Genomic DNA, 23,633 nt, shown 5'->3' on the forward strand with positions numbered 1-23,633 from the left:
GGCAAAAACAACTGCTTAGAATAATATAGGGCAGTCTGTATACAGCAATCGCGGTAACCGACTTCCGTAATATGGTGAGTTCTACCTTACAAGCGGAGTAACGATATACTTAGAAAGATACCAATAGACAAAGTGGAACGAAAAATCAAATCATGGATCTTAGAGCAATAGTTACAACTATAAAAGAGAGATTCATCTAGAGAATCCTTATTTGAACTTCAATACTGCTGTAAGTTGTAACATACACTTTCTTGCGTTCCACATACACGCATACTGTGAGGGGTACTGTTTCGAGAACATCGTGAAAGTCCCTTTCAGCCACAGTTGGTCGAAGTCGATAAAAATTCGTCTAAAAAAATATAATAATAAAATACAATTTACACACGCAACAAAATATTCGTTTTGAAAGAAAAATCAATGAAAGTCTTAATTTTCCTCAGAATTTCAAAGTCATTTCAGGTAAATCGGAGATGTAATGAATTGTGAAACCTTTTGGTTCCACTGTGCGTAGCGGTGATGCTGCCAGACAATACTGATAAGCCTGTCGACGCTAGATTGATATGACCGAGTGCTGCAGCCGAGAATCACGGATTCAAGTTTTGGTACAATTCTTCTATAAATATGAAACCCGTTGCACTGTCAGCACTTAGTCGGTCCAAGTTCGTTGATCATTAATTAAGTCGGTACGAAGTTTTGTGGGTGGATTTTAAGGAATAGCTGCCTTCTTCGCGTTCGTGTCGCCTGTAGGTTCCGTCTACTGTTAGGTACTCGTGCTCATTAAAATTTAGTACTAGAGTGCAGAAATCATGTGTACCACATAGCAGGTTCCGTGGAGTTACATTTAACAGTCGAGTGTTCTCCTTCGCCAACTAGGCCAAAGACGTAGAACTCGCTGCCGTTCTGAGCAGCACTCCGCCGATAGAAAGTTCACCCTGGGTAGTGTCCAGCGAGGTGTAAACGTTATGTGTAAAGTGCCGGGTCTACCGTTGTATCTGATCCATTCCTACAAGAAGCGCCGCATCAAGATCGGTAATAGTAGAAACAATAGCAGCCTTGGTGGCGGCCTAAGTAAAAGACACAACAGTTGCAGTATTCAATTACTGCAGTGCCGCATCGAGTGCATCAAGAGTCAGATTTGAGCGAAAGGAGGGCGGCGGTCTAGCAGAGAGGTAAGTGGCCTAATTAAATTAAGGTTTTGGGAAACTGAATCGGAGAAATAATGGGGATGTTTGTTAGTTATTTCCATGTTTCTTGTAGTTAGATAATATTCACTTTAACAAATTTTTAATTGTTTTGTGACGCTTTAAATACTTTTTGTGCATTTTTGTTCAGTTCCGATCTATTTTTGCGTTCCTCACTGGGACCAGAAACATTGATATTTTGAGATATCGCACTTCTGGTATTCCTGAACGCAAGTCATTATATTGATTGAGACAAAAGATTGTTGCTCACTTTGTATACAGGATATGCCCTCAAGACATTAAAATAATCAAGCTCTAATTATCATTTGGAGTCAGATAAAACATCCCTGACGGTTTAATGTTGACTTTCACAGAATATACCTAAATATAGAAAACAAAGACGTAGTCCTTCACCAAAGAGAAAAGTATCTCTACGCTCTGTTTCCATTTAACCTATTGCTGGATAAACCTATCGTGTGTATTTTCTTTAGCCAGTGAACCGTAAGTAAGACAATCTCGGTTTATAAACACGCGGGCTTAAAATAAAGGAATAACTAGCGACAGTCGTTTGTGAATATTCATGAAGCAATTGCATTTTGCAGCTGTTTACTTGCTGCAGTCTGACGTCAAATTGAAAAAGAGCTCGATTATTATTATGCAAAACGATTCCCAGCAAGGAGTGCATAGGTTGAAGTTTATTTGAGTTCGATGTTTCATGATATTGGGGTTCATGTAATTCAATTCCTAGAAAATGTTGACAAAACAAACCTTGTAGAAGTTGTGTAAACCGTAGGTTTTTATGGTGTATGTTAATACTGCACTTTTTTAACCGCAGTTGGTCACTGAAATCAGTCAACCTGAAAACACGGTTGAAAAGTATTATACAACGATACATGAAAAAATAAACCCGTTCTAAATGCTTCTCTTTTAAAATATATATATGAAAATTTCGCGACCTATTTAAATAGTTCTGCAGAAGCAAATGAAGCAAGCAGATTATTATGTTTTTGTTTTATTATTGGAATTATTTGTCGTAGGTACAAAACCTCTAAAAATATTTAGTTTCGTGTGGTGCCTTTTTCTGTTTACATCAACCAGAAAATTAATTTTATTCACTAGTGAGCTTTCATAATCCATCACAAATGGATTAGAGTTAGGAACCCTTTTCCGGCTCATCATCGAGAGTAACAAACAGTACAGTTTTTTTCTTGAGTTCTGGCTGATGGCCATATTGGGTTTGAAGTCAATTTTTTCCCTAAGCAGTAAACAAAAATGCACACGAAAAATAGAGAAATGTTGTTCAATATAAGTATTATTTATTACCATTAGTAGCGCAGGCACTGCTAGTGATGGAAGGAATTACTAGTACACCCAATCTGGTCTACTTGGCATGCTGTTAGCAGGAAAAATGGTAAATTGTAATTGTAATAATTAAGTACACGGGTGCAAACTCCGTTTAAAATCAAATTCGCTTTTGAACGAAAATATGAATTTTGTAAATTCAGTCTGGAATTGAGTATGAGTCGCTGTATAAAAAGTCAATTACAAACTCAATTATTATCCACAACAATAAGTTTAGGTTCCTTTCTAGCATGAGAAGAAGGAGATATTGAGGAGTGAATTATATTAATTGAGCATACTGTTAAATTATGATGTTTGCCTACGTAAAACTCAAGAATCTCTTGATATTGTAGCTCGTAGAAACTTTGTCGCAGATCGCAGAGCAGTAATTACCTATAAACTTTGGTGAAAGGGCTTTTCAGATAGTTGCTCTTAAATTTTAATAGAACTAGGACCATTAAACTACTTAAACTAATAAAACATTATCCAATATGAGTATTCACAGAATCGGAAATATTATCAAATGCCGGAGTTAAACTGCAGATGTTTTGTTAAAATAAAAAGATAAAGAGGTTATGTATGAGACACGACCATAAAATTGACGTAGAAGTGCGACAGTCTAGCTTATGTCAGTGTATTTCTTTTAATAGGTTTGTGAGTACACATGATTTGGGTGATGAATTTGATGGTCCTAAGCGGTTAATTTTAGATATATTTAACTCAACAATTTCTAACCCCACGATTACAATAGACTATCTTGTATTAATATATCTCTGACTTTTATCTAATATTCGATAAAACAACTCTTTGCAATTAAGATGACGACCTTAAAAAGATTCAAAATGGTATCTCTCAATTTACAGTCTGTGGATATCATTCCGGCTTTGTAAATACTCATATTAGCTAGTATTGAACCATTTTTGGCTGTTTTCTGAATACTGGAAGTTATTATCTTCTAAAGGGGGCATCTGTCGTGTATTCCAGCTTCTGGACATCATCCTGATTAATTCAGTTTCCAGAAACCGGATTCCCGAACTTAAAAACGGCGACTGGGGTTGATTACCGACCTCTGGATATCTTCCAGGTTCCGAAAATACTCATATTGGATCTATTCGAATTAGTTCTCAACTCTGATTTGTCGAAATCTGCGTTCAAGACAAGGCTCTACTCAATAGTGAATTTATTTATTTATTTATTTGTCAGCGACTCGAACTTGTTACAACAGAGTTTCCATAGACTGTAAATTTTTCTAAGGCTCTAATTCTATTCTTAAAAATACAGTTAGAAATATTAGGGACATAGTAGGGACATAAAACGACACATTACATAACAATGAAGGACTGTCAAGATTCCCCTGAATCAGACCAAACGCAAAAATCCTCTGCAGCTTAGTACGTCTGGAATTAAGTGTCTCCAAGGCGATAAGTTTACAGCGGCTTTCATAACTGGGTAGGTTAGCTGGGTCAGACCAAGACAAGTGGCGAAGGACAAATCGAATAAAGCAACGCTGGACTCTCTCTAGTCGAATAATTTGCGTTGTATGAACTGGCGACCACACGCATACCGCATATTCCAAAATGCTCCGAACCAGCGAGCAAAATAGCGCCTTGAGAGCATAAATGTCGTTGAAGTCTTTGATGGTACGTCGAATAAATCCTAGTGTTGCGAACGCTTTAGCGGTTGTGATAGAGATGTGCTCGTCGAACTTGAGTTTACTATCAACGATGACTCCAAGATCTCGGATAGAAGCAACGCGTTGCAAGGTCTTTACTCCAATAGAGTAATCGAGTTCGGTTCTAGTTTGCCGGCGGGAAAATGTTATGGATTTACGTTTATTTCCATCCCGTTTTTGAGGCACCAACGATGTAGCTCATTTATATCCGTCTGTAGTACATAACAATCGAGGTGAGTCTTCACAATGCGATAAGTTGTTAAATCGTCAGCGTACAGTGAATTCTCACATTTCAAACGAGAGCACAGATCGTTGATGAATAATATAAATATGAGCGGACCGAGGACACTACCTTGTGGAACGCCAGAAGATGCGAGAATGCGAGCCATTGACGTTGACGAAAGCATTTCGCTCTGTCAAATAGGAGCGCAGCCAATTCGTAATTCAGCATGGAAAACCCAAGTAATTGAAATAGTTATCATCATGAATTCACAATATTCTGTGTTTTAGTCAATGCTCAGCTAATTTTTTAACCGATTGCAGCAAGTTGTCATTAAAAATTGCCAGAGTTATTGGTATTTGAATTTGGACAGTTTTCGTGACACTCTCGATATTTTCGGTTTTCAAATTTGTACCTATCCCTATCCTAGAATGTTGCCGTAAGACGTAAATTCTGCGTCAAAAAAACAACTTAAAATGGTCAAATATCATCCAATATGGGTATTTCCGGATTTGGGATAATGCCCACAAGCCAGACACTGTTTTGAAATCGAAAATGGAACCGTCCAGTTTTTGGAAAACAGCCAAAAAGGACCAAATACGAGCTTATATCGGGATAATGCCCGGAAGCCGGGAATTAACTCCAGACGTCATTTGGAAATCTGTTTCTTATTTTCTTATTTTATCGATGATGCTTATCCATAAAACTCGGTCTATGGCTGCTTCACTCCAGTCGCCCTTAAGCCCGTTGCATTCTCGCATCCTCGTCGACAACACACATCCAACACGATCGAAGTTTGTCTCGACGTCGTCGGCCTCTATCGGGGGCTCTGTTAAATGTTATCTTTGCGTGTCGCCTCTCCGTCATCCGCCATGTAATCTGCCGTATTTCATCAGCTTGACAATATCAGCATGTTTGCATACTTCGTACAGCTCGTGATTCATGGACCTGCGCCACACTTCAGTTTTCTTGTTTGCCTCCGAGTATTGATAGCAGGATTATACGCTTGAAGTCCTCCTCCCACGTCCACGATTTATGTCCGTGGAGGGCCACAGGGAGGATCAGTGTCCAATAGAGCGTAAATTTCATGCGGATCTGTAAGCTGCGGGACCTAAGCTGGCTACGCAATTCGTAATAAGCTCTGTCCGTTACCACAATCCGCCTCTTCACGTAGCGGTTCACCCCATTATCACACGTTACGACTGTATCAAGATAGACAAATTCATCAACCAATTCGAAAGTATCCCCATCCATTACCACCGCAGCACCTACGCCCTTAGGACTACCACGCTCTCAGCCAGACACCATGCACACTGGGGTCGCTTTTTACGCGGTTAGTTGTACCGCATTTAAAAGATTAGGTTCGATATATATATACTAAACTTATTTGACACTGCGTACAAATAATCTTCCGAATCGAGTAAAAACAATCCGCGTTACTGTAAAAATATCCGGTTTAAAAAACGCATAAAAACAATCCACGTAAAAGGTGACCCCAGTGTACTTTGTTTGGGCAATTTGACGGCTCTACGATTAATACCAACGTTACCGATGTCGTCCGCGAAGCTTCGAAGTAAGTGAGAATCGTAATGATGATGCCGCAGACTCAGCGTTACCCGTTCCAACATCGCGCCATACTGAACCATCACCACCTATCGTCTTGGAGCCACCAACCAACAACAGCCACCTAACTGAACCATCATCACCTGTCGACCAGCAGCCACCAGCCACCAACAGCATCACCACAGCTCACCTTAACTCTAACAGCGAACCAACAACAACTGCACCGGATCAACAGCCTAACGAAGCCATGTATCGGTCATTGCTTTACATCCCCAAGCTCACTGATCGACTCATCAAATCCTTCCGAAGACAATTCCCTAATTTGACCATCGCCACCAGAATCAATTCCACTGTTAGCAAATTCCATAGTTACGTAAAGGACCCTATAAACAAATTCGACAACTCAAATATTATTTATAAAATACCATGCATTGACTGCAGCAACTGCTACATCGGAATGACCACGAACAAATTGAATACAAGATTATCCGGACACACATCGCATGTAAACAAGCTGGCCAAAATTTTGGAAGCGAACACCGACACAAACACACAAAACAACGAACTAAGAGAGCTAAGAGAAAAGACAGCATTAATCGAACATTGTATCAACACCAAACACAGTTTCAATTTCGACAAGACTCACATACTAGATAGAGCCCCGAACTCACACCATCTGCCATTTTTGGAGATGTGTCATATCTATTGAACACCCAACACAGTAAACAGACGAGTTGATATAGACAACCTCAACACAGCCTATGCCGGCATATTACACAAACTAAACCACACAGAATCAAACAATATGCCAGATAGCTCAAGCTCAATAGAAGCAGAATAACTGCCATACTTATCCGACACTGAAATCCGACAGTTACCCGCCACTTAGTGTACTATATGTGATAAGGTTTGAAATTGTTTGTGACTGCCAATACCGACAACTGTTTATAATTGTAACTTTGTTTTTCGTTATGTTTAGTGATGTTAACGATTATGACCAACTAAATGTGTAAATGACAACTAGTTTAGTGAACAAACAACTTGACATAGTTCGACCAAAATTATTGTGAGTTTCTAAATGTTTAAAATATGTTTGTCTATTGTTAAATACAATTCTTTTTACCAGTTTCCCTTGAAAAAGACGCAAACCAAGCGTTGAAACGTCGGGACGAATTAAAACCGTGTCGTTCTAAATTTATTTAAAGACTGCTAAGCCGTAATCACAGCGATTTAAATAATATAATTCGTTGGGACTGGGTAACTGGGTAACTGTCAGTTTTTCCGTTGCGCTAATGGGGCACTGATGCTACCACGAACGCCGATTGAAAAAAATCTTTATATTACTTAATACCACGCTATAGCCATTCAGAATCAACGCCTTTTATCCACTGCATTCGAATATTTCGTTTTCACTCGGACTTTCAGCAGCACCAAACACAAAGAGCTGGGAAAGGCAGCCAGCACTCACCGGTGGCATACTCCCGTCCTCCGCACCCTTCACAAAGACTTCTAAGGAACCATGCTGGAACCATTTTTCACCGTTTTAAACGCGACTAAACATTAATCGACAGTGACAGAGAGATCCCGACACGACCGCTCGATGTGACTCTTACATCAGCCTTTCTCATCACAACGAAAACAATGGGGATTGCAATTCCACCCAATTTCTAAAGCACTTTAGCACAACAAACCGGAAAATATTTGCGAATATTCTAGAAATACACAAAAAAATCGCTAGCGAAAACATATTACGTCTATTCGCGATCGCAGCTTGCTACGATCTTCACTCCAATGAAAGTTGATTTCATTGGAGTGAAGTTGAAAGTTGAAAGTTGAGTTGTGATATCGGGTTCGATTCCCGATCTGGTCGAGGATCTTTTCGATCTGGAAATGTTCTCGATTCAGCACTGGGGAACGGTGTATCGTTGTACTTATCCTACAACATGCAAAATGTGCCGGAAACAATATCAGCCGGGTGCCAATCATGGCTACTTCGAGATTATGATCTCCGAAAAGACCGCACTTCGATGACTCGTACTACAGATACAGATACCTGCCCTTGACCGCAGTGAAGTTCAAGCCGTTCACATCCCCGACGATCTCTATGTCATGTTTTGGGCACTCTCCATTTGTTTTCTCAAGGAGTTCTAAAACTCCTTCGTTACGTCGTCGGTTTTATCGTTTTTCGGCGCATACATGTCAATAAGGCTGAATTTACAGAATCTGCTCTTGTTCCTCAATACGCATAGACGGTCGTTAATAAGCCTCCACCTAATGAAACGCTTCGTTTAGATCTCTAGTAGCTCTGTCGCTGCCACTGTAGTAGATGTGGCTTTTGAAAGAACTGCCCGCGGTCGGGTCTACCGCCCGCTATTCACGTTCTTCAGTTTTAGCTCAAGGTACCTCTTGTATGGCTGCTACCCTACCTTCACTTTTGAGCGAATCCACAAAAAAAAACGGGCAACTAATTTTATCGACCATTTTTGATTTGGTTGAAATTTTGCATAGACGTTTCTATAGGCAAAAGATGCCATTTTGTGCTATTGGTTTACTGTTTTGGAACACTACTCATTTTTGAAAAGCTAGAAAAATGCTATTTTGGGAAGATATTGATGATTATAAATATTTTTAGGGCCAAAATGGTTTGTTTGATCGGTGTAGATAATAGTTTTGTCTCACCGAAAAAAAAAACTCTAAAAATATTATTTATTTAAAAAAAAATTTAAATAAAAAATTGAAAATAATTATCTAGAAAAGCTCATATTTGAATAATCTGTTTTTTTTAATTTTTTTTATTTACCTCAATAATGTTACCCGTTTTCTTTTATAAAAAAAGATTTAAAAAAAAATGAGCTTTTTAGATCGGGTATCGAACGTCTTCGTCAGTGGTTTTCTTTGGCAGTTTTTCTGCAGCAATCTTATGTAAAAGAGGGCCGAAGAAAACCACTGACGAAGACGTTCGATACCTTTATTAATTTCAAATATTTCTTTTACCTTTTTTTCAAATACGAATATTTTTTTTAGAGTGTATTTTTTCTGAAAGCCAAAATTATTATCTACTACTTTGCCGATGACTTTACATCGATCAAACAAACCGTTTTGGCCCTAAAAATATATGTAATCATCAAAACCTTCTCAAAATAGCATTTTTCAATTACTTCTCAAAAATGAGTCGTGTTCCAAAAAATTTAACCAATAGCACAGAAACGTCACAAGATGCCCTGGTGTGCCAGTTGGAGCAGAGTCCTAATAGTATCCAATCATTGTCCTTTTCCGTTTGCCTAAGTCTATGCTGATAATTCCGATTCGGGTTATTGTGGTAATATTTTTTCATTTTATAAATTATCAAAGATACACATTTAAAATTTATTGTTGGGTCTCGGTAATTTATAGCCGGGAACGGCACCACAGGTAACAGCTGTCACATTTTTTTTTGTAAATCTTGGTTCACCAAATTAAAATTTCTGCACAAAATATCTAAAATAATGACAACTGTAATGTTTTTTCAACCGAGCACTCAGTGGTGCCGTTCTCGGCAATAAATTACCGAGACCCGGCAAAAAATGTAAGTGTGTAGTTTCAGTTTGTCCTACATTAGTAACAGCTTTTTCATCCAAACAACATTCATGAGACACGGTACAAAGTAAAGGCTTATGTCCAATGATTCAATTCTATGCAAAAAGTCCCGATTAAATTCTGCATAATGTTTTTGGCAAAAAAAAAAATAAAAAAAAGAATGATTCCTTTGCAGCTCGTTATTGATAACTTTTTTCTACTAGACATTTATTTAAACTACTTATTAGATTTAGATTTTACAATCGGATCTTCGCCCTTTTTAAAACGAACGAAATGATCTGTTTTCTTATCAATCCTTTTCTAATTTTATTTTACTGATACAATTTTGTTTTGCTTCAAAACTTCCTTTTTACTTGTGGTCAAAACCATAGAACGATTTTATGAGATGTTAACAAAATACTAACTATATATAAGAACTTGTCATTCTAATTAAACAATGCATTTTGGAGCGAAAAACAAACTTGATTTCAAAAGTTCCAAAATAATTGCTCAGCCAATTTTTACAGTAAGGGATCATAAAAACCTCAGCACAGTATACAGATTAAAGCACTTTTTTTATCTGTATAATCTATAATATATTATCGACAGTACCTGTTGCCTGAATAGTTGCGGAAGTGGAATTTTACATTCCTGTTTCAAATCATTGTTACCAGACCGGCCTAGATTTGGGTCAGCACTGAGTGCATCCGCAATGTTCCGTGTTGACAGATTAGCTCCGCTGGTGGTTGCAGGTATGACAACAACAATGTTCAAGCCATCAAAACACTTCAAGCTCAAGTGCCCTAACATCACGAAGTATCAACCAAAGATTTGAGGAGATTACCGTCGGTCTGGCTCGGTTATGTCTGAAGAAAAAAACCCCAAATTTATATTACCCCGAAGTCTTAATTGTTTCAAAACGATTTACGAATAGTAAAGCACTTTTCATATAAATTTATTATATGGTCGTAGTAAAAATTTGACAAGTCTAGAATAATAATTATATATATATATGAATAGTATTGATAACGCCTTTGTACAATATTCGTTCGAGACTGCCGAGAACGTTCACTATCATTTGTTGAAAATCTGGATTTGTGATCAATTCGTTATGAACTCATTGATGCATTCATCAAACACCGGAACCGACAAGTAGGTATGTGCACTAACTGTCTAAACGGTTGATCATCATCGGTCACATTACAGGGATTAAGGAAGGGCTGGCTCTTGTCAGTGAATGGCCACTTGCTAGCGCTTGACCGGTTACTATTATTAGCTGGGACGGGTCTAACGATGATCCTCGTACTGCAGTTTTTTAGAAACACTTGCCCGGAGTGGATCTTCCATCCACTGGCAGTATAATTTTTTTCTTCTACGGCGTGTCAGCTTGAGTGACACCAAGAGTGCAGTACCGGTTTTGACGTTTAGAATATCAGTGTTAGTATTAAAATTTGTTTTTTTTTTGCTGTTTGAGGAGTTGCCAAAGAAGAAAAGTGAACCGATTATTGGTTTATAATCAGGAGCAACTGAAGCAACAAAGTGTTATCTCGGTTTTATGATTCTAGCAAGAGGTCATGTTGTACACAAGCAAAGAGGTTTTTTTATGAGAGAATAGCGTCTAACCGTCTGAGGCTGTTTTGGTTAGCTTATGATAGAATAATGTTTTGATTTCATCAGCTGCTGATAATTGTAGCAGCGCTGTGCCGATTAAAGTTAGTTCCATCGGATAAACCATTGAGCTAGAACCCGAATAAATCAGCTGGTGTTACAGATGGTGGTTTATTGCAGAAGTCAAGAGATGATTGCCTTTTAGAACGAAAACTGTATTGATACTGCAAATTATCAGTGTAAAATTTACCAGTTAGATTAGCTGAAAACAAACTGGTGAATGTAAATAATTATTTTCTTTTATTGTAAGAAATGATGTCATTCGAATCACAATACCCTAGAGGTATATGTAGCTTCGAGTGATCAGTCAGTTTATGAAATCATAGAAGGTCCTCGCGAACTTCGTATTGGTAGGATCATTTTCAGTTACTAAGAGGAAATTATTACTCGTATTAGCAAACTATGGCAGAAGCGAAGTATTAAAGTGGAATTAATGTTATATTTCAAGTAGGTAGTTCAAGTAGTTCTCATTTGCTTTTAAGTAAAGCCGATTTCAGCGTTTTTAGTCAATGACTTCGACCTGTAAACAGTTTGTTTCAATATATTGTTTCTGCGGATGAGTGGTTTGTATTTTTACAAAGTAGATTCACAAAGAAGTGATAAAGGCGGAAGAAATGTGTTCTTGAAGCCCTGAAACAAAGGTGAAATCATGTGAACAATTTTAACCATACAATGTCATGATATACAGCGGGAGTTATAGTTATTGTGTTATCTAACACCTCAGAATAGTTGAAAACCGTAGCCAATGATATGAATGAATAGAATAATAAACGAGATGAAAAACTCTCTGAATCTAGATGCGGGTTTTTCACGATGAAGCAAAGTTGGGGCACAAACAAACAGACGTGCCTCTTCGAAGAAAAATCCTGAAAAATAATCGTCCTTATTCGAAACGTTACACTCATGCGCCACCATGTAGACTTATTGCCTACTAACTTATTTTCGTAAAACGGTTTTTGTCTTTGATAAAGAATGTGCACGCTTGCTTATAGCGACACTAGCGCCATTACTGCTCACTAAGCAAAATTTCAAAATAATCGTTATTTTTTTGGTCGATGAAATCGTCATTGAGTGGCACGTCTGTTTGTCTTTGATTGGGGTGTCAGTTTAGTTATGCGATGTCAAATTCGGTTTTTCGGTGGTGCCAACATCGCTGAAAAACGAAGTGTGTTATTATGGCTGTTTTTTAGCGAATTTATTAACATCTCAAGCAATTCTCACGTAGTACTTTTTCTTTGCGGTGGCCATTTATTGTGGGATTCTTGATGCGGAAATTTTTCAGAGACTCATTTGTGTTTTTCCGTAAGCCAGCTTAGAAGCGACGAACTCGGCGTGCAATTATTCTTTGACACCAAGCATTTAATTCTTTCAGTTTAGCTGCTGCAAAGCTGGTCTGAGTAACAGTTGTTTTTAGAGAGCTGTAATTATGGCGTTTTATAGGTAAACTAAATCCTCCTGTTAGTGAAACTAATTCCTTCCTAAAGTAAAACTGACCAGAGGAATATTAATCTTTTCCAGGGTATTGTAACTGGCGATATAGGCACGTGTAACGAGGTTTCGATAAGACTACTTCCTTTTGACATAATAAGTCCCCCTCAGAATAAACCTGGCCAAAAGGAAAATGCTACCAAGGATTTTTTTTTGAATTATCCAGAGTATAGAACTTTCAAACGAACAAACGGGCCATCACTGTCTCGATGATGTTTTTTTTAATAACGATATTGGGAGCACCGTTTCGTTATCCCTCGTGGCTAAAGTACGACACGGAAAGAATTCAATCGTTCTCTTTGCGTCTTGCGAAGCTGGGAAAATGACAGAACTTAAAAAAAAGGTGGAGCCACTTGCAACATTGATCTTAAATTAACATCGCGATATTATACAAGTTCATACATCGAACGGGACTGATCCTCATGCATTTGAGCGATGATTGAGTACAATTTGCAACTACATTGATAGACCTTTTTCAAAGTTATTACACATATCGGTGCACATACTGCGGTCAACATTCGCAACAGATACGCAGTAATTTGTTTTTCACCAGAACTCGACAATACTGTGCGTAAACATCTATACCGATTTTAACCGTTATGAACTCAGAAATTTTAATACACGTAAGCATTCGACAGGGTACCCGGGTACCCACCAAAAGGAAATGCTTCTTCAATTCTTGGCCAATTGTCGATCTTGACCCGTCAAAAGATTGTACGTTTTCATTGTACGGGGCCCATTGGGTTCTCGTAAATCCGGACCTTCGAGACCATGTTCAAGATCGGGAATCTGCTCCGAAACAGCCATTCCGGACAACTAATCAGATGGACTCGAAATAAATGAAAATCAACTCCTGGAGTGATTCCATGAATTTTGATACCAATGTTGGTCGGTTTTATTGGCAATTGTACTAATTTGACTCACCGGAACATGCGCCCGAAGATCCGGATTTACAGAAACCAGATGCGGTCACTGGTTCATGTTGGTCTCGGTTTCTAAAAGTAGACAGAATTTACATTCTTTTCACAGGCCAAGATCGAAAATCGGTCAAGAAATGAAAAAGCAAGAAACATTTCTTTAACTGGGTACCCGGGTACCCTGCCGAGTATTTAATGGGAAAAAAATCGAGGACCTGCCCTGCTGCTATAAACAGTCTGATGATGGGAAATGGTGTATTTCCAATTGAGGTAAACCTTGTTTTTCGAAGCAATAAAGTCTGAAAAGGTACCCGGGTACCCTGCCGTGTTCATAACAATTAATAAAAAATCCGGCGTGTTTTGCTGAAAGTGCTAAATCCGTATCAGAAAATAAATTACACTTCATTTTAAATATAAGGACGTCTAAAGGAGAACGGTTAATTTGACAGAGTTTTTTTTTGTTCCCTAGCCGCACAGTTGCAATATGCAACACGCATTGGCGGTGTGGACTGTTGCGTGACTGAGAGTACGGCACCTCCTAGTATCTGCGTCTATCAGACGAGAGAATTATTTGATTGTGTTTATTGCAAGTTGCAAGAATATTATTTTACGTCTTGCGAAACTGGGGAAATGACACGACTTGAAAAAATGCTAGTTGCTTAAACATGGGTCTGAAATAAGCAAAGCGAACAGAGACTGAGCTCGTGATTAATTACCTGGTGCTTTTTCAATCGGTTTTAGTTCTTTGTATCACTGGTTTGCAACTGAAAACTTTACCTTGCGATTAAGATATTTATGTAAAAGATCTACTTAGTGAAAGTAATTGTGCATGCATTCACAACGGCACATAGTGCGTACGATTTGACTGCGAACCTGGACCAAAAAAGATTGATTTCAAACTCAACATTTCAGAAATTTACTAATAAAAAGCTTTTGAATGAATCGCGGCGAATGAAAGAAAAGAAAACGATTGATTAAAGCAGATAGGTTAGAATACTTCTTCAAAAATATTCGCTCGAAAGGCTGAAAATTGAGGCAAATAGTAATTATTAATCCATCTGACTGCATCAATCTACATGAACAAAACTTAAACTATCACAACTATATTTCAAGCGGAGAGGTTAAAAAGTTTTGGACGGTTTTCGAAAGTTTCACAGGATTGAGAAACATCTAATAAATTAACATAAACGTATGCGTTAAGAAAATGGGCTTTTTTTGGATGGTAATAAAAAAAATAACTGAGACAGATAACACTGTGCTACAAATGAAAAAAAAAAAAATGCAAGAACTTCTGAAGTCACCTAGTGTAGGTTGTAGGTCTTGTTGAGTGTAACATTTGCTCATACTATAAATTTTCCAAACACCCCCAAAATCTGAAGTTATGGTCAAAATACGGTTTTTTGGACCTCAGTGCATAAATTTTGTTTAACTCAGTCATTTCTCAACCGATTTTCAATATATAGGCAGTTTTGGAAATAAAATAAATAGAGCTTTCAAAACATCTACTAGTTTGTACTAATATCACTGAAACATGTTGAGTTATTTGAGTTTAACTATAATTTTTTAGATTTTTTCACGCAATTTTTCAATTTAATTTGAAATTTGCCACTTGTTTTTGTGAAAAAGATACTACAAATATACTAAACTTTTGAAATAATATTCAATGACGAAACAAACAAAAGTGGTTTTGTGAAAATCGGTGAATATTTGGCTGAGTTATATATTTTTTAAGAAACCAGAATTTTTGGCTTCTATCCCACAATTATTTCGCGGTGCTACAAATGGTGAAAAAACACAAGAACTTCTGGAGTGACCTAGTGTAGGTTGTAGATCTTGTTGAGTGTGACATTCGCTCATACTAGAAATTTTCCAACACCCCCAAAATCTGAAGTTATGGTCAAAATACGGTTTTTTGGACCACAGGGCATACATTTTTTTAACTCAGTCATTTCTCAACCGATTTTCAATATTTAGACAGTTTTGGAAAGAAGATAAACAGAGCTTTCGAAACATCTACTGGTTTGTACTAGTATCTCTAAAACATGTTGAGTAATTTGAGTTTAAATATAATTATTTATATTTTTTCACACAATTTTTTAATGTGAGGTCTATGAACTGGGTTTTGATCATAACTTCTAATTTTAGGGGTATTTGAAACTTTAGGTATGCGCGCTATTAACACTTGACTAGAGCTATTACCCACACTAGGTCACATCAAAAGCTCTTGCATTTTTCATCATTTGTTGCACCGTGAAACAATTGTGCGTTAGATGCCAAAAAATCGGGTTTTCTCAAAAAACCCATAACTCAGCCAAATATTCACCGATTTTCACAAAACCACTTTTGTTTGATTCGTCATTGAATATTATTTCAAAATTTTATTGCATTTGTAGTATCTTTCTCACAAAAATAGGTGACAAATTTCAAGTTATGTTGAAAAATAGCATGTAAAAGTCTAAAAAATTATATTTAAACTCAAATAACTCAACATGTTTTAGTGATATTAGTACAAACCTGTAAATATTTTGAAAGCTCTGTTTATCTTCTTTCCAAAACTGCCTAAAAATTGAAAATCGGTTGAGAAATGACTGAGTTAAAAAAAATGTATGTCCTGAGGTCCAAAAAACCGTATTTTGACCATTACTTCAGATTTTGGAGGTGTTTGGAAAATTTCTAGTATGAGCTAATGTTACACTCAACAAGACCTACAACCTACACTAGGTCACTCCAGAAGTTCTTGTGTTTTTTCAGCATTTGTAGCACCACGAAATAATTGTGGGATAGAAGCCAAAAATTCTGGTTTTCTTAAAAAATATATAACTCAGTCAAATATTCACCGATTTTCACAAAACCACTTTTGTTTGATTTGTCATTGAATATAATTTCGGAAGTTTAATGTATTTGTAGTAACATTCTCACAAAAACAGGTGGCAAATTTCAAATTAAATTGAAAAATTACGTGAAAAAAACTAAAAAAATATATTTAAACTCAAATAACTTAACATGTTTTAGTGATATTAGTACAAACTAGTGGATGTTTTGAAAGCTCTGTTTATCTTTTTTCCAAAACTGCCTCAATATTGAAAATCGGTTGAGAAATGACTGAGTTAAACAAAATTTGTATGCACTGAGGTCCAAAGAACCGCTTTTGACCATAACTTCAGATTTTGAGGGTGTTTGGAAAATTTCTAGTATGAGCGAATGTTACATTCAACAAGACCTACAACCTACACTAGGTCACTTCAGAAGGTCTAAATCGCTTTAGCACAGTGTAATTGATCTTGATAAGTTTCCCATGGAAGGTAATCATGTTAACCTTTTCACAAAAAGAAAATTACGACCTTGTGTGTAGCCCTCCGGAAGTTAACCGGAACATTCGCCATGGCGGACGAAAACATGCGTGTAAGCATGTTTTTTATATCTGTCCTCGTTTTATTTATCAATTCCTCCTCGGTTTCCACGACAAAATTGTTGGAATAGATCTTACGCTTATGGTTTGGGCAGGAATCGTCGATGGGACGCAACTTGGGGACGTTGAGCGAGTTCGCCAACTTGGGTAGCACATCGATATTCAGCCGCTCCATCTCCTCCAACGAACGCTTCGAGTAGTGGGCCAACGCCAGATCCGGCCAAAACACCGCGTCTTCGGCCTTTCGATGTTTCTTGATGAACGACGCAACTTCCGGCAGGCATTTCGTACTACAAATTTCCCTGTTTGTTTCGTGTTGATTGTCAGCCACGGCAACACCTTCTTGGGGAACTTGTTGTGTGAAATAAACTTCACCTCGGTGTTCACTTCCTTCGTGGGGGAAGTAAAATACGAAGTGCCCTGCCAGTCGTTGCCATCCAGGGTGAGACAGGTCTCGTCGTCCATCACTACCGCCACGTAGTGATTTGCCGGGAAAATCGACTTGACCATCTTATTCAGGCGCTGCCGCTGCGTCATTGCCTGTAGCTCAGAGACTAGTGGACATCCGGCTTTCTAGCTGAACGTACGTAGCGATGTAGCCACTTTTCCCTCGGTCTTCCTCCTCAGCGTCCTTTGGAGCATATTGTCGCTCAGGGTCGTCGGCCGTCCGGAACCGGGCTTTCTTTCAATGCACTGTTTGTTGTCCAAAAGTGCCAAGAAGGTGTAGATGCCGGAACGGGCGTATGCGATGTCCAAGAACTACCCCACGATGCCCTTTTTCGACGCGACGGGGTACCGTTTTTTGAACGCGCACACTTCTGAACGAAGAAGCTTCACTGTTTTTGCCATCACGGTTAGAGTTCGACTGATAGAGCTGTCAAATTTTTTCTGCTGACTCATGGGTTAATATGATTTATGCTGCATGCGTAGTTTCGTCAGCGCGTGTAAAGGTAAACCCATGAAAAATCGTCAAATTTTGTCAATTTTTTTGTAACAACGAAATACATTTTGTTAAACCCTCTACGAATCGCTAGGTTTGTATTTCCCGTAATTAGCTCGTTTAAAGTAAGGTCGTAAACAATCTCTAGATCTCATTACCGGTACATTCAGGTTATTTGCACAGAAGGTGGGGAGAGTTAATGTCACTAAGGAACAATTTGGCAGCGCTCTAGCTGAGTTTCGCCGACACTGTAGAGCAGGGTTGATATTTGTTGACAGTCTTGAGTGAAAGTGAAAAAAGGCATCCAGAAACGTTATTTTTTTACAATCTTTTTAGAGTTCTCCCTTTCCGCTTTTTGCATGGAAGTGAACTGTCAAAACACCTCATTATATTTCATGCGATGAAAGCAAGACAACAAAATCAGTTTATCAGTTAACGAAGATTGTCAAGGCATCGGTCAGTGTCAATGAAAAAGTGTTTCGGTGAGGTTTATTTTGGTTGAGTAGACTGTTTGTTTTTCTTTTTCGCTTTGAAGTGAAGATCATTTGGTTGGATTTGTCGTCAAATTTTATTCCGTAACCATGAACGATGCGTGCGATCTATTTCATCTGAGTATAACAGCACGTTACTAGGACGAAAATCTAGTGTATCTGAAAGAGTGCTGCGATCATTGGAAGTGAAAATTGAAAATGATTGGCTGTAGTTTTCGAAGAATTTTGCTGGGGAAAATGACTTTTATCAGCACTGCTGTAGAGTTTCCATGTCAAGTAGAGTGGCAAGTCTGTAGGGTCGCAAGTAGTAGGGATTACGAAAAATTTTGGCAGCTCTAATGATGAATTCAAGATTTATATTTGCTTTAGCAATAGTATTTGAGTAATGGTCTCTAAACGAAAGCTGCGAGTCCAATAAAACTTCAAGATCTCTAACAACACCAACTTTGACGACCGGACATCCGTCAATTTCTTTAACCCACTCAAAAGCAGGTTTCTTTCTCGTGAAGGATAGGACACAGCATTTCTGTGCGCTAATGACTGGTTAATGTGCGTGGACACCATTTTTTCGAACATTTTAATTAGCCATTTTAGTTGAATGCCGTTTTCTACTGATTCGACGATAACGAAGATTTTGAGATCTACAGTATACGCAAATTTACAGCCAGGAAGTAGAAATAGACAGACATCGTTGAAAATGATCGAGTACAGTAAAGGTCCCAAGTTACTTCCCCGAGGCACTCACGGTAGGTTTCCAGACGAATTTTGCGTTGATGAAAATAACTTAGACATCATTTTTCAAGCTCTAAGTGTTGCCTTGATTAAAAATTACTAACATCTGAGAGTTTTTAGCCTTCCAACAACTAGAAGTCGCCATTTGGAACCCCAAGATGGCACCCGATATTAATTTCTCGTTGCAGGGCGTTATATGTGCTCTAGAAATAATAAATAATATAAGAAAATATTTGAATATTTTCTCAGTATTCTAGAAACTAGAAGACGCCAGCATGGATATTAAATGCTATCGAACCCCTGTTTGGAGTTTCAAAGCATAGAACCGGATCTGGACACATCTCGATATTGTGGAATATTCTAATATTTTTCTTGGTTTTACCCAGCTGTAAAGAAACCTGAAGTCGCCAATTTAATTTCAGAATGGTATCAGACAGGAATTTGCAAGGCAAAACGAATGATTACGATCAACAGAGCGGTTTTCTGCAGAAATTGGAATTTTCCCAAAGTGCTTAGAAAAATTTGACAATCCATTTTTATTTTGAATGATTTATTTTAAAAGTGATGTAGTTAACTAAAATGTATGAAAAATTAGAAATCAAACAATTCATTCGATCTTGTTTCGGAAACGATTTCTAGTTACCTTCTTTCTAGCGTTATTTGACTCAAGAGCATTTAAAAACTGATTCGAATTTAGGTAAAATTAAATGGGTAGCCTAAAACCAACATAAAAATAATACTTTTATGCAATTCATCGTAACAATAAAGGTAAAATTAAATAAAAAATTCTAAACCTGATTCCAGGGTACAAAATAACCATAGAATAAAAAATTGATGCACTACTTTGATTCTCAACTAATTTATTTTCATATGAACCAGCAACTAAAAAATTCATCCGTAAGGAACAATGCAAAGCTTACGCAATACGTTCAACGCCATCAAAGGTAGGAGTTTTTAACGGCAGCTACGGAGGTTAACAAGTTGTTACATATTTTTGTCGATTGGTATTCCACTAACCCTTATTCACATCTTTGATTGAAAAATACTGAACTTGGCATTACGTGGCAATAAGAGACGATCGGTTATCATCTCAATCACTAGCAGGGTTTGTGTTGGATTATTGCTAATGATTGGAATTTCGGATTACTTTTGATTTTGAATTATAGCGTTTTTTTTTTATTTTAACACAGACTAAAATTTGCGAAATTATAAGTGACTACGTTTCAAGGGAACCAAATTTGTAAATTCGAGAAACAAAACTCTTTAAACAGTCCGATATTATAACCAGAACGGTTATCATCTTATCAGCTAACGCTTCATCACTCTCTCCATCAGTTTACTTTCACTAACCGCACGGGGTTGATTTTCCGATTCAGTTCCACTCTGGAGTCCCCAAAAACTCTTTCATCTTTTCCGAAACGACACCGATGTTACGCAATCTTAAATGTGCCCTCAATTTCGTTGCAGTCAGCTTCCTCGAGAGCAGTACGATCTGGAAGCACCCGCAGCGAAACCATCGAACTGCGCGGCATTCGGCATCGAAGCGGTACAGGACGAACGGTCAGCTTCAGCGTCCCGAGTGCGACGATACCAACGAAGAGGACGACTACGGCAACATGGTAGCCGGAGCGGTGAGAAACTTTCATCACGAGCAGCGCAATGATCCGCTGGTGCGGGAAATGCGCCGAGTGCGTGAGATCAACGCTCAACGCTACAAGGAGGACTACTCGCACGTATTCCGGTAATTGTCCTTGACAATGGTCTCGTTCTATTGAAACATAATCCCGTTTTTTCCATCGCCAGGTCTAAAACCCGGTGGGACTTCATTCGGCTCTCGTTCGTTATCATGGGCATAGAGTTTGTTTATTCGGCAGAAACAGCCTTCGTTTCGCCAATTCTTCTGGGAATTGGTGTTGAACATCAGCTGATGACTCTGGTGTGGGCTATTTCTCCACTGGTGGGATTCTTTCTGGCCCCTATTCTAGGCACCGTCAGTGACCGCTGTCAGAGCAAGCTTGGTCGAAGGAGGCCCGTCCTGCTGTGGCTATCCCTTAGTTTGATTATCGGTGAGTTATAATCAATCAATCAATTGTTTATTTTCAACTGAACAGAACGTTTCAGGCTGTATTCTTGTGCCATACGGTGAAAACATTGGCAAGTGGTTTGGCGATCTGGGAGAAATCTTTCCCGAGACATCCCCTGGGAACGTTACAGAAGTATTGAACTCTAACTTGACAGCATTCCTACCGTATGAGTTTTACCGCATCGAACAAGAAGTTACGGAGCACGAGATGAACTACAAATGGGCCATATTTTTCACCATTTTGGGTACATTGCTGATGGACTTTAGTGCGGATACGTCTCAAACACCGGCCCGGGCTTACTTGCTAGATGTTTGTTTACCAGGTGAGGTTCCTCCACGAATTCATTTTCCAATCGGTCTTAATTCAATCTTCTGTTATTTCTCCAAAACCAGAGGATCACGGTCGTGCGTGTAGTACCTTTTCGATCATGGCCGGAATTGGTGGCAGTCTCGGGTACGCCCTTGGCGGCTTTAACTGGGATGATACCAGCTTCGGAGAGTTCCTCGGTGGAAGCATCAAAACCGTGTTTACCATTGTCACGCTTCTGTTCTTGGTCGGTTTGACGTTAACCGTGACTAGCTTTCGGGAGATTCCGTTGCCCGTGATGGAGAAGGATGACCTGCTGAAGCCGTTAACGGAGTCCACGATTAAAAAAGAGCGCGCGCGGCTAAACGATAAGATCTTCTTCATCAAGGATGTTAGTCGGACATTCGCGATGCAGCTACAAACGATCGACGGAAAGCAGGTCGAACAACCACCACCGCAATTGATTACCAACGCACTGACCGAAATAGAAAAAGGACCCACCGATAGCGATTCGGATTTGGAAGACGAGGACACAACCATGAGTTTAAAAGATTTTTTGAAGAGTATTTTCTTCATGCCAAAGTCGATAGCGATCCTTTGTCTCACAAATTTGCTCTGTTGGATGGGACATTTGAGCTTCTGCTTGTACTACACAGATTTTGTCGGCGAGGAGGTATTCCGAGGTAACCCGGCGGCCCCTTCCAAGTCGGAAGATTACCAACTGTACCTAGAAGGTGTCCGATACGGCTGCTATGGACTGGCGATCTACTCGCTGGCTTGTTCCTGTTATTCATTCACGATCGAAAAGCTTATAAAGATTCTGCGGGCCCGAATTGTCTACAGCGGGGGACTACTTATCGATGCAACTGGAATGATTCTGATGGCTGTATTTCCTAATAGGATAACTGTGTACGTGTTCAGTGCCACCGGAGGAATTGTCTATGCACTGCTATTCACCATGCCTTTTCTACTGTTGGGGCAATATCATGCAAAGGGACAGGTATGCGAAGTGTAGATTGCAACTGTGGTTCGAACTCAACTAACCGATTTCTTTTTTTTTGTTCCTCAGTTCAAAACCAGCAAATCGGACCTACCAGAAAAACCAGAACGAAAACGGGGTCTCGCTACCGATATAGCCGTTGTCGGTGGAATGATCTTCGTGGCGCAAATCATCGTATCGCTGGGAATCGGGTCGTTCATCTCGTGGCTCGGTTCGACGACTGCTGTCATCTATGCAGCGGGAGTGTGCAGCTTCCTGGCCGCCATTTCCGCGACGCAAGTCGTCTACATGGATTTGTAGAGATCGTAGAAATTCAAGGTTGAAACAATCACACCACCTGCAGTGGACTTCAGACTATACGAAAACTATTTTATTGCTATTATTATTATTATTATGAAATAGTTATTCTATATAAACAATAACTTTGCTAAAGGTATATTGTGATACGATATTTAAATTAGTTTAAGTTAAAGGTCACCTAGATAAGTAAAATAATGGAATGTTCTAAGATTCAAGGTTTGTGGTAGTTTGTTATTGTAGAGCATGATGACCTTCCTTCTGTTCAAAAGAAGAAAAATTCATTCGAATCGAGAACTCATTTTGTATTGGAATTACAGTACATTATACAATACTTTTCAGAATTTACGTGGTGTGAGTTTGTCGAAGCTATTGTCGACAATCCACGGTAACTACGGAGTGGGTTATTCAAACAAGAATGCCGACATAAGCTAAACTTGTTTTGGCTTGTTCTTAATGAGATGAGGTGAACGACTTAACTCTGCCTGTGACAGTCTATTTTAGTTTATTTAGTTCAAAGTCTTGAATTGTTGAATTATTGTAACCAAAGACGCACGCACCGGGTAGTATTGAGGAGATGGAACTAAAGGAGAACATCAACTTTGACAGCGATCCTCTGGATGGTGGGCCATCGATTTCATCACAAATCCTCCGTTCGCATAGCGAGATAGAGGAGATCCCGACGGTCATCATATGCTGCAATCAAACGGCTCACTTAATCACAACGGTGGCAACATAAGAGTCTGCTAAGCCAAGGGGAGGAGGCCGC

At 38.7% G+C, this 23,633-nt stretch overlaps 1 protein-coding gene across 3 annotated transcripts; it reads left to right on the forward strand.

The window, feature by feature from the left end:
- Positions 1-632: 632 nt before the first annotated feature.
- LOC129724385 (proton-associated sugar transporter A-like) lies at positions 633-23,082 on the forward strand. Of its 3 annotated transcripts, none has more exons than XM_055679264.1 (7): positions 633-1,169; positions 20,057-20,121; positions 20,645-20,918; positions 20,981-21,243; positions 21,299-21,583; positions 21,654-22,567; positions 22,637-23,082. In XM_055679264.1, the coding sequence occupies exons 2-7, from the start codon at positions 20,085-20,087 to the stop codon at positions 22,865-22,867; spliced, it is 2,004 nt and encodes a 667-aa protein (XP_055535239.1). In that variant the 5' UTR covers positions 633-1,169; positions 20,057-20,084; the 3' UTR covers positions 22,868-23,082. The 3 variants fall into 3 exon arrangements, with proteins under 3 accessions (XP_055535239.1, XP_055535240.1, XP_055535238.1); XM_055679263.1 differs by lacking the exon at positions 633-1,169 and adding an exon at positions 10,864-10,969; XM_055679265.1 differs by lacking the exon at positions 20,057-20,121 and having other exon boundaries at positions 635-1,169.
- Positions 23,083-23,633: the final 551 nt, after the last annotated feature.

The sequence above is a fragment of the Wyeomyia smithii genome, chromosome 2 (genome assembly GCF_029784165.1).
Source record: "Wyeomyia smithii strain HCP4-BCI-WySm-NY-G18 chromosome 2, ASM2978416v1, whole genome shotgun sequence".
NCBI lineage: Eukaryota > Metazoa > Arthropoda > Insecta > Diptera > Culicidae > Wyeomyia > Wyeomyia smithii.